The 12,360-nt window shown below is 46.0% G+C and overlaps 1 protein-coding gene across 1 annotated transcript in view; it reads right to left on the bottom strand.

Annotated features, from left to right (window-relative positions):
• Positions 1-896: 896 nt before the first annotated feature.
• LOC308458941 (splicing factor C9orf78-like) overlaps positions 897-12,360 on the bottom strand; it is a 40,145-nt gene continuing 28,681 nt past the window's right edge. The window contains exons 5-6 of the mRNA XM_080973814.1: positions 2,306-2,592; positions 897-2,241 (exon numbers count right to left, since the gene is read on the bottom strand). Coding sequence (XP_080829940.1) covers positions 1,568-2,241; positions 2,306-2,592 — 961 coding nt within the window. The 3' untranslated portion in view covers positions 897-1,567. The remainder of the gene's footprint in view (positions 2,242-2,305; positions 2,593-12,360) is intronic.

The following is a 12,360-nucleotide window of genomic DNA, read 5'->3' as shown; positions in this document are numbered from 1 at the left end:
AAGGGAAACACATCTGCCAACATAAAGTATTGGAGCAATCATAGCTCAGTGAGCGTCGTAATAAGCAACTGTTACACTAGAGCCATCAGTCACGTTCAGTTACAGACCTGAAAGGATACAGCACCTCAGGGAGCAATGTCCTTCTATAAATTTGGGCAGCAATGAAGAATGATTTGCAATCAAGTAATAAAAGGCCTAAAAAAGGTCCACCACGCATACTAACATCCAGTACAGCTGACAAAGGAAATAAAAAACCTTGGCATTGTTTGCTCGTTATGTAAACTACACAGCTGTCCAAGCAATTAAGATATGATTTTGGGAATTCTCTCGTAAAAATTTGCTAACAGAGCTTCCACTTGTGAAAGTGACATTCTTCTTTATCAGTAAAGTGCATTTCATTACGGTAATGCAATTTCATCTAGCTTAATAGTAGGAACTGCTTTAACCTTATGGCGAGAGTACATAAACATCATAAAATTAATGTCACCCCCATGCATTGTGGGAATAAATCTGCACCGTTTGACAGCAGTGATCAAGGGATGAAGAATGTGAACTGCACCTCCCACTTTGATATTTCAGAGATTGGGTCACAATCACCTATGTGAGCATGTTGGCTTCCTAGTGGACTCACAGTTAAGATGTTAAAGGCAACAACAGCACAATTCAATATTCCAACGTCATAGCCAATGGAAATATCGCTCCATTTTAAGCTGCGCTGGAAGTTAAGCATCAGACCAAAGAAATCTCCAAGGACGAATGAAGAAAGTGATGCAAACCCTTCCTGGTAGATGGTATTTTTATCTTGTGGATCATACAGAATCGCTGGGCATTTTCATAAATGCAATTTAAAACTTTGTTAGCTGAACTGAAGAAAGCCCAAGTTGTTGCTTGCTCCATCATAGTAGTCTATGAATATTCACTAGGATTTAACTAAGTACATAAGAGATGCCTGGTGGATTGGGTCAATGGCCCATCTAGTCCAGCATCCTTTTCTCAGTGGCCAATCAGATGCCTTTGGGAAACCCACAAGCTGACTAGAGCCCTCTCACTTCCTGCAGTTGCCAGCAACTGGTACTCAGAAATGTTACTGCCTCCAGCTGTGGAGATAGAACAACTGGAGGGGATTATTCAATTAGGCATTTACACTAGGTGGAACACTGGCAAACTGGCAGGAGCAGGGCGAGGAAACTGTGGCACTCCAGAGGCTGCTGGACTACAAATCCTATCCTCCTTTAGCACTGGCCATGCTGGCTGGGAATGATGGAAGTCGGAGGGCCACAGTTTATGCAGCCCTGTAGTACAATACCCTTACCCACTACAGCCACAATGTGGGCCTACAACCTCAATCATATTGAATTAGATTATTTATAATGCCCACCTTTTATCAAGAGTTGATTTTATTTCTTAAAACTTACACACTGCTTGAGTGCAAAAACATCAAAGCTGTTTACAAAAAAAGTTCCCAGTTGCAGGGATGATTCTAAGTGAACCGCCACCTTCTCAAAGTCCCCTGTGCATTTGCCCTTAATGTCTAAAGAGGAATTTTTGCCTTCCGGAAAAGTCAGCCTCAGTACCGTTGGTTCATCTTCTTGAACCTCTCATAGTGATAGTCGTCGGTTGCCTTCTCATCTGGGGGGTGTTTGCAATTTGGTGGGAACCTCTCAGGTTCTGGTTTCTCATTGTCTCCCACCCTGAGGGGATGGGCTTTGGGCTCTTCTTTGTTTCTCCGTACTGGTGCATTCAGCTCTTCGTGATAAAATCTGTTGTGCTGGACGTAGCTGACGGCCATGTTCATTGGGACAAAGGAGGTTCTGCTGTCTTTCTTTTTGTTCTGCTGCTCAGCCAGCAATCGCACGTTGGCCTCCTCGGTAGAAATGAAGTTTTTGATCTTAGCTTCAATTCCGAGGTCCACCTCTGTGATGCCGCTCAGCATCTCCTCAGTCTTCTTAGCTGAAGAGACCAGAATGTTCTCAGGCAGCTCATACAGACAGTCCTCTGGGTTCTTCTGCTTCACTTTCTGTTCCTCGTTTTCCACAATTCCCTTCCTTCTCTTCAGCTCGGTTTCAATGTACTTCATCATATCAGCATCTTCATCCCTCCTGTTGGTCTCTGCAGCAAAAGAAGTCCCGAGGTTGAGGTCCTCTTCTTCACTGATCCTGGCCTTGCCCCGTTCTTTCAGTTTCTTCATGTCCACCTTTCCACCGGTCTTTATTTTAAAGGGATCATCCACCAAAGTCGTTTCTTTGATCCTGGCCTTGCCCCTGTCCACCTTTCCACTGGTCTTTATTTTAAAGGGATCATCCACCAAAGTCGTTTCTTCTTGTAGTTTCTTGTAGTTTCTCCCCCATGAGCAGAGCAGCAGCACTCACTCCATTTGGCCCCCTCCTTAGACTCTGCACTTCTTTTGCTTCCTCTCGTTTTAGCCAGACCTCCTCGGTGACCTGCGCATCCTCATCATCATCATCCTCAGAGTCCACCTTCCTCCGATGGAAAGCCTTTCCCGCAGGCATGTCCCCGACTGCGTTGGCAGCGGACCCTTTTTTCCCCATCGCTTGCGGGAGGAACAATAGAAGCAGAATCAAATTCCTTCCCCTGTTAGACAAAAGAGCAACGAAAGATTACCACCACTAGTCCACTAATAATATATTGTTTGCCATTCCCCAATTTTCTGGTGATTGCCCGAATGGGAAGATTTAGAAATTTAAGATTCAATCTGAAATTGGCCCAATTAACATTGTTAACTTATAGCAAACTATAGGTGATATTAAACACATGACTGATACATGCATGCATGCTTTTTCTTGATTAAATAGCAGCCAGTGGCAGCTTCTCTCCCAGGGCAAATCCAGCCACAGAGGCCCTGAGGCACAATGGGACCATGGCAGGGGTTAAGGGTAAACACACCCTGACGGAAGCCAGCCATCACAAATGGCGCAGTTTAAAATAAAGACACAGAGAGCCAGCAATATTTTCAGGATGGTATGAGCAGCTCCTTTCGAACTTCTCTCCTCTCCGGTATCTTTTATTATCCTTTGTTCTCTCCTGTCGCATGGCCGTTTGCCAATGTCTCACGTTACCTACATCCGGTCATGGCTTTAACCCACCCATCGCCATATAAGGTTATGCACTTAATACACTGCAAGGCACGGACATGCAGGTCACCGAGGTCAGCGAGGCACCAGGTGGCGCTACAAGCCTTTGCCATGACTTCATGGCTCCCACATGCCCTCTTTCTTTATATTATTAATCAGAGTCATATATATCAGTACCAATACGGTTATATCGAGCGCGATAGGCGACTCTTGTGAGGCCAGAAGCAGGCCGCTGACGGGAGAACCATGCAGTACATATAGAAATTAAAGAAGGAATACATTGTATACAGCAACACAAAATAATGCAAATAACTACTATTAGGATCACTAAAATCAATAAATGTCGAAGCCAACTCCCATCTGGAAGCCAAGAATATAACCATGCCCATGGATCAACGGAAGGCGGAGGAGCAAACGGATTGTGAGCTACCATGGTTTCCATATGATCAATCGTCGCAGATATGCTGACATTATTATCAGGAATAAACATACAACAATGAGAATGAACAAGTGCACAAACTCCTCCTTTTGAGGCTAAAATCACATCCAAAGTATAACGATTCTGTAAAACCACCGCTCTCATTGCAGACACCTCCTGGTTGAGATTCTTCAAAGCTTTTATGGTATCATTGAATAATCCTTCAGTCCAATTTGCTAGCCGATGGAGGTCCCTATAGTTCATTGCTGCGCCCACTGAGGGCAGCAAGGCCCGAGAGATCTGGGTACCGATATATTGATTTATGGGTGAATTAACCTCCCAACGATTTCGTAGTCTAAGAGAAGATGGTAACTTGATCAACCTTATACAACAACGGAACCACGAGACCCAATGTACATGTGCCTGTGAGGTTTCGAGGAATGGCTTTGTATGCCTTTTCGCCACAAAGCAACCATAACTCTCTTTGGAGTAAATAGCTGATATTACTACTCTGTTGGGACCAATTAAAGGCTGCAGTAAATAAGGAACTGATATGAAATTGCTCATCTGTGGCATTTGCTAAGCCAGGGATAGAAGAATTCAGGCTCCAATTTGCATGGTAGGTTTCTTTCCTAGTTTTTAGCCATGCACTGGTATCGCTTCTATAGCACTGAGATTGGTCACTGTATGTTCCTGTAAGAGAACAAGAGCTATTAAAAGTGAAATTCAATGTATATTGACAGTTTGGATATATGCCCCATGATTCTTTCCCCTCTTTAATTTGAAAACAAATGGGGGCAGGCTCATGGAGGGTCAATTGTACTGGAGGCCAAAAAGTTTGCTTAGGGGATATATTAGTAAACTGAAAAGATCCATTGACAGGCACACCATGAAGCATTATGACTGGCAAAGGGCGGCATGTGCATACGCAACCAACATTTAGAAGCATGTAATAAACCGGTAAACATAATCATATCTTGTACAAAAATATTATCCCTCCATATCTTATGATAATTTTCTCCCCTACAAGTCTTATTCAACAACACTGTTCTTCTAGTTCGAAAGTGGCTGAGCCGTGGATACTGCCAGCCAGAGTAGGAAGCTGACAACTGCTTGCCAGCCAATGAGGTGAAATATGGTGGTTTCAACTGGACTGGGTCGTCTGCTTCTCTTCCTTGTATAACAGTGCAGCAAAGGATGGCAAGGCAAATGGTTAGGGAGGCGCTTCCGCGGTTGAGGAGGCTCGCCATGGCCGCACGCATCGAGCTGGAACCCACAAAGGCTTGTCCTCGACGTCCACTGCCACGTACCCTCGTCCCCACGTGATCAGCGGGACAGGTCCATGCCACGCGGGATCAGGCAAGCGTCGGTACACCACCAAGGGGCGGGGGAGTGCCTCCTCCTTCCTAAAATGCAATTCAGCGGGGGTATGGGTCCTAAGATGTGGATATAAAAGATGGTTAAGTACAAAAAGAACTTAGTGAACTGCCGAAGGGATATCTGCTGTTGGTATGCTTTGGCCGTCAAGCTGTTTAAGCAATAGTTTTTTGAACGTCAGGTGTGCTCTTTCCACTATCGCTTGCCCTGTGGAGTTAAAGGGTATACCATGAGTTAATTTCACATTCCACAACATACAAAATTCCGAAAATGTTTTAGAAATACATGCTGGACCATTATCAGTTTTGATACGCGCAGGTTTACCCATGACTGAGAAACAGCGGATAGTGTGCTGAATGACATGCCGAGCTGTTTCCCCCCTCATGCGCGTAGCCCATATGAATCCAGAGTGGGTGTCCACCGTGAGGTGAACCTTAGAGAGTGGAGCCAACACAGGTGTGTGTGTGACATCCATCTGCCAACACGCCAATGCAGACGTGCCCCTAGGATTGACAGCATCAAAAGGAATGGCCAGCTGAGATTTAGAACAAGAAGCACATTGGGAAACTATATCCCTTGCTTGGGCCAAGGGAATAGAAAACTGCTTTGCCAATGCTTTCGCAGGAAGGTGAAAGGTGTTATGACATAGCACAGGATCAGAAAAGAGAGAAAAGGCAGAAATGTCCCTCAAAGCCGCATCTGCTCTTGCATTGCCCTCTGCTAAATACCCTGGGTGCGATGTGTGGGAGCGAAGATGTGCAACATAATAAGGGAACTCTCTGTGCTGAAGTAAGGCCTGCAGGGCAAGAAACAAAGAAAACAAGTCAGAATCCAAGGAAGGAGTTATATAAGATATTGACAAAATAGCAAAAAGGCGATATACATACTGAGTATCCACAATAAGATTGAAAGGTTGAGTAGGAAAGGATTGAAAGGCAAGAATCACAGCCGCTAGCTCAGCTCGCTGAGCAGAAGACTGTGGAGGGGTAAATAAACATTTCCATTTTCCTCCCTCCTCCCATGTCACTACCCCCCTACTTCTTGTTCCATCCGTGAAAACGGTCAATGCAGAGGGGAGAGGTGTAAGAGACAAGGGGGTAGCCAAAACATAGGTGACCTGTGTCAGAAAAGTCAAACGGTCATCCTTTGGAGGGTTAAAAATGATGACACCTATAAAATCAGCCAAAGCAATTTGCACGGCAGCATTAGTTATGAATAAATGCTGCTGTTCAGTCTGTGAGAAAGGCAGATATATTGATGCAACATCAGAACCGCTCAAAGCCATGGCACGTGAACGTCCTTTGATAACAATGTCTGATGTGGATTCAATTACGGAATAAATGTTTTTTGGTGGGGTGTGCGGTAAATGTAGCCATTCTATAATGCAGATAGTCTTCTTCTTTTCCGTCTGAGCATATAAAATTCCTGTTGGCAACAACGGTGTAGCAAACACTGCCAGATGCAGCTCGTGTGCAGAGGCTTTTGTGATCCTGTCCACGAGAATAGATCGCAGGTGCTGATTAACGGTTTGTAATGCAGTGATCATTGCCGAAGTGACCTGGATTACATCTGCTGGATCCTTGTGTCCTGCGAGCGCTGAGAACAATGGTGATAGTGTGCTGGTAGGTAATGCAAGGAAAGAGCGAGCCCAATTCAAATGCCCAAGAAGTTGTTGTAATTGCACAAGCTTCATGCTTGAAGGGATAGTCAGTTGGGGAACAATAGGCAGCGCTGCTTGTGCAGAGACTTTATGTCCCAAGTAGGTGGCGGGCAACGTCAATTGAATTTTTTCAGGCACTATACAGAGTCCCGCTTCCGCTAATGTGGCAGAAAGTTCTTGAAAAATGCCAGGCGGGAGTTCCTTAGCAGCGATTAAAATGTCATCCATGAAATGATAACATAAAACCTCTAGGTGGCGCCTGCAGAAAGGTTTCAATGCTTCACCCACAAAATGTTGACAAAGTGTAGGGGAGTTCCACATGCCTTGAGGCAGGACAACCCACTGATATTGCTGGGTGGGCTGCGAATTGTTATATACTGGCAATGTAAAAGCAAACCGTTCCCTGTCTGCTGGAGCCAGTGGGATAGAAAAAAAACAGTCCTTTAAATCAATCACCGCCAACTGATATTCTCGTGGGAGCATATTTGGATTTGGCATGCCAGGTTGTAAAGTTCCCATTTGCTGTATTTGTTGGTTAATTTTTCTCATGTCCTGCAGAAGACGCCATTTGCCTGATTTTTTCTTAATAATGAAAATTGGGGAGTTCCAGGGAGATGAGGACGGTTCAATGTGGCCAGGGGTCAATTGTTCAGAAATAAGCTGGGCCGCCACTGCTAATTTTTCTTTTGGTAGGGGCCACTGTTCTACCCATACTGGGGTAGTGGTGATCCATCGTAACAGCAGTGCGGTGCGTGGAAGTGCAGGGGCGGCCCTTAGAATAAATTTGACTCCAATTTGGTGTCTGCAATAGCCAAAATATCGCGCCCCCATAAGGAGACTGGAATGTCCATTATTAATGGATAGAGGGTGATCTGAACCCCGCTATCGCTTTGGATGAGTATTGGGTGGAGACTGCGCCGTGCCTGTGATTCACCTCCCACACCAATAACTTGTGTGGCTGGACAGGTGGGCCAACTGGAAGGCCAAGCAGATTTTGCCACGACTGTTACATCCGCCCCTGTGTCCAGAACTCCTTCAATGCGTCGACCTCCCACTGTCAGAGACACAGAAGGGCGCGAGGCTGTAATGTTCATGGCTGCTGCAATTAGGGGTAGTTGTTCGGATGGGGGAAAAATGATAATCTTTGCCACTGAAGTATTTGTATTCTGCATGGACGATCCGCATATAGCGTGATCTCAGGGAAATTCACATATGGTCCGTGTGTTAGCATCGGTACCGCATGAATTCCTGTTGCCTGTGCAGATAATAGAGGTAGTACCAGACAAGTGGCATGATTGTCTAACCCTGCTTCAGTGAGAACATGAGTCTTTAAAGGGCAGAAAGGCAAATGGAATTCCACGTCCTGAGTCAGGCGAAGCCGTGGTGCTGTTTCCCTGGACTCCGGGGGGTCCCCTATTGATTTGTCTGGGCCCGGGGTGGGCCCTGCTGCCAGTTTCCCTGCTGTTGTCCTTGCTGATTTCGGGCACTGTACTGACCCTGCTGTTGGTTTTGGGGAAGCGATCTGCATTGATTGGCCACATGAAAGCCTTTTTTGCAGATTGGACATTTGGTAGAAGGACACCTAGGCTGTTGCGTGGATCTACATTGCGCCTTAAAGTGTCCTGGTTTGCCACACTGGAAACAAGTTTTATCGGTGGCTACAGGCTGGTTTTTATTTAGCGCTGCTGCCAGCAGATGAGCCTTGTGGGTGGCTGTACCTACAGACTGACAAATGCGAAGCATGGCTGCTGTGTCTGTGGCAGGATTGTGTATTATCGGTCGTAACGCAACCTTACAATCCTCATTGGCATTTTCAAAGGCCAATTGTTTGATAATTATTTGTTTGGCTTCAGGATTTTCAATTTGGCGACTCACTGCTGTAAGCAGCCTGTCCATAAAGGAAGAATATGATTCTCTTGCCTCTTGCCTGATTGAACCCCACCTTGATTGAATACTGGGTTCTGCGATTTTTCTCATTGCTTGTTTAGCAGCAAGAGCGGTGTCCCTCAATAAGATTTGCAGCAGTGTGGCTTGCACTGAAGCCTGAACGAAGGGACCATGCCCCATCATGGCATCTATGACGTCTGCGAGGGTAATATTTGGATTATTTCCTCTGACTTGTTGTAACAAAGCCGGAGCATAAGCACGGCAGGCAGTTTCCCATTCGTGGGCAAACAAAACACCAGCTGATGGGGGTAACACTGTATGGGCCAAAAGCTTGATGTCCTCTGGAACCAAGAGCTGGGCTAATGTGGCTTCTAAAAGCGCCTGTGTATATGGAGCTTGGAGTCCATTGGTCTTTACTGACTGCTGCAGCTCTTTCAAGATCTTAAAGTCAAAAGGTTGGTGTTGGGCTTGAGTTCCTGCTGGAGCGCCAGCAGGGGGCACAATAACAGGGAATGCCATAGTATCCTGAATTAAGGAACAGGCAATGACTGCACGTTGAAAAGGGGTAGCTGGTTCTGCCGCTGATAGAGTAGGATCATTGCCAGCCAGACCACGGTATTTTTGCAGGATTGGGTCCTCTGGTGAGGAACTGTAGTCCGGAGGTTTGGGGTCTGGGGCTGCTGGCAAGGCAAGTATCGGAACAGACGCTAACACAGCAGGCTGGACTAAGGAAGCTGGAGGTTGTGTTGGCAATGCTGCCATGGAGATATTTTTTGGTGATAAAGAGCCCATGGCGTAACGAACCTTGCACCATGCATTTAGAATCCGAATACCAATGCTGGGGTGCCCATGAAAATGTGCACCAATCTTGTCCCAATGTTTTAATTCCCAAGTCCCATCTGCAGGAAACCAGGGGCAATGCTCATCAATGGCCAGAATAAGCTGTATCAAATCACCCTCCAGAACTTCCAATTTGTTGGAGGAGAGGAGAAATTTTAAGTCTTTTAAAAATTTCTGTTGGGGAGTAGACAAAGAGCTGCCCATTTTTCTAAAATCAAGATAAAAGGGATCGAACTCACCGGGATCTTTTTAAGATGTGTAGCGCTTGCAACCCTTGCCGGGCGTGGTGAGCCGATGATATCCGTTGCGTGGATCGAAAAACCTCACACGGTTTTCTTTTAAAAGCCTCAGACATATTCTTTTAGTCAGCCTCACACGGGGCACCACTTGACGGAAGCCAGCCGTCACAAATGGCGCAGTTTAAAATAAAGACACAGAGAGCCAGCAATATTTTCAGGATGGTATGAGCAGCTCCTTTCGAACTTCTCTCCTCTCCGGTATCTTTTATTATCCTTTGTTCTCTCCTGTCGCATGGCCGTTTGCCAATGTCTCACGTTACCTACATCCGGTCATGGCTTTAACCCACCCATCGCCATATAAGGTTATGCACTTAATACACTGCAAGGCACGGACATGCAGGTCACCGAGGTCAGCGAGGCACCAGGTGGCGCTACAAGCCTTTGCCATGACTTCATGGCTCCCACAACACCCTTTCCTCCATGCCCTAGTCTTGGTCCAGGTTGAGGTGGTGGCAACTGGGAAAGGCTGTGCTTTAGTATAGAAAGAACAAGCATGCCAGGGCCAGTCGCCGGAATAACATCACATCTAGCTTGACCCTTTTCCGGCAGTTTTGTGCATTTTAGCAAGTATTGTGGTGGTTCAATGTGTGCCCAGACTGTGACACAATGAGACCAAAAATATGGGTTGAGCCAGGCTGTGCTGTACCATGGTCAGTCAAAGTACATGCATATCCATGCGAAGTGTCAACTCCTGTTGACTTCATCCAGGTAAAACCAAATGTGATGTGAAATGGGATTCTTACTAAGGAACTGAGAGAGGAGCCCCTGTATTTTCAGTTTCTTCACCGCATGGTGGTCATGATGAGGGCTGTCCGAAAACATTTTGCTACCCGATATATGGAACCCCTTGTGTGTCCCCCAGAAGCCAGCTGGACTGGAAGGTAAGGTTTATTTCAATAGTGGCAATGGGCTTCCCCAACAGCACTGGGGGTCAGCAGGCTAGTCTAGTGGGTAGAGACGGCTGTGTGGCACACAGAGCTCTACCCTCCACCAGAGGGGAACAGCTAAGGGGCTCCGGATAAATGGAAGGGCAATGTCATCATCCCCCCCATACACACCAGCATCTATTTTCTGATGTGGCTGCCTCACTCTGTCCAAGTGTCAGTGCTGCCGCCGGTGATTGCTAAATGCAACCAGTTCACATGCAAATATGGCTGCTGTGTGCTGAGCTTAATGGTCATCTCAGAGTACGGTGATATCAGGAAAAAAATGGGGGGGTAGAGATGTTGCTGCCACACTATGAGATTAAAAGAAGCCATGGTGTCCTTCTGTGATGTCTGAATCTTCCCTGGTCATCTGGTTTTCACACAGCACAGCAGAATTAAAATTGTGGGGCCTTTATTTTGAAGCAAGCCCTTCTGCATTCTGTGACTTATGGCCTCTTGTGACCAAAGAAAGCTGTGCTTTTGAGTTCACCTCTAAGAGAAATTTCTGCCATTTGCTTTCAGTCATAGCACACTGTCAAAGCTATATTTCAGCATTAACCAGTTATACAAGGTATCAGTCTGCCTCTTCTCCAATAAATCTACACAAAACATTTTTCTGTCATTAGAAGAAGAAATGAAGGACCACTTAATGTTTCGGGCTGACAAGATAGTGCCAGGAATTTTCCCAAAGGGTTTGACAATGCTCTGTTAAGTGTCATCTTAAAATTCACTGAGGAAATATTGTGCAATTTCCAATTCTCCACAGTAACATTTTCTTTATGCATTTTTCACAACTACTTTCCCAATGCATAAAAAAGATAAGTGTCCAAAATTACTCAATTTAAAGTCTTTACGCAGGTAGAAAACTGTCCTCAATAAATGTCCTATCCTGTTTATTGTTTTATTAAAAATGGAGGAAAGACGACTGTAAGCATGGGTGGATACGAGAGAGAGTTTCCCAAAATGGTTGGGCATTCCAGCTGGGAAGGCAGAGCCTTGGCAGTGGCTACCCCTTTACAGGGGTACCTCTGGTTACAAACTTAATTCATTCCAGAGGTCCGTTCTTAAGCTGAAACCGTTCTTATCCTGAGGCGCACTTTCGCTAATGGGGCCTCTCACTGCACGCGCACCTCTGGCACGCGATTTCCATTCAAATCCTGGGGCAAAGTTCACAACCAGGAGCAGCTACTTCCGGGTTAGCAGAGCTTGTAACCTGAAGCATTCGTAACCAGAGGTACCACTGTAGAGTGTTTTGAGGGAGTGCTACAAGTGTTCCCTTTTCTCCCCCTTTCCCCTTGAGTGAGGTTGGCAGGAGAGCATTCAGCTATAGGTGCCTGGGATACATCTCTCAGAGCATCAACATAGCATTCCAGATCACACCAGGTCTTATTTGCAGGAGGAAAAACTTGCTTTCCCCGGAACAAAACGTTGCTGAGTTCCCTGACAATCCCATTTCTCACAGCATCAGCACAGTCTCTAGGCCAGGGATCAGTAAACTTTTTCAGCAGGGGGCCGGTCTACTGTCCCTCAGACCTTGTTGGGGGCCGGACTATATTTTGGAGGGGGGGAAATCAACAAATTCCTATGCCCCACAAATAATCCAGAGAGGCATTTTAAATAAAAGCACACATTCTACTCATGTAAAAACACGCTGATTCCTGGCCCGTCCGTGGGTCGGATCTGGCCCCCGGGCCTTAGGTTGCCTACCCATGCTATAGGCAAATAGATCTGAACGCTAACCCTTGCAACGACTTACTCATCCCAACTATGCACCAGGTACTACACATTATGAGTAGATGAAACCAGTAGGTTTATTGTACCAGAAAACATTTGTGCATTCCTGCTTGCATACTCCAAATTA

This window comes from Podarcis pityusensis, assembly GCF_964106645.2.
Source record: "Podarcis pityusensis genome assembly, chromosome: 11".
Taxonomy (NCBI): Eukaryota; Metazoa; Chordata; class Lepidosauria; order Squamata; family Lacertidae; genus Podarcis; species Podarcis pityusensis.
Note: the sequence above shows the minus strand (reverse complement) of the source record. Positions and strands in the feature narration are given on the sequence as shown.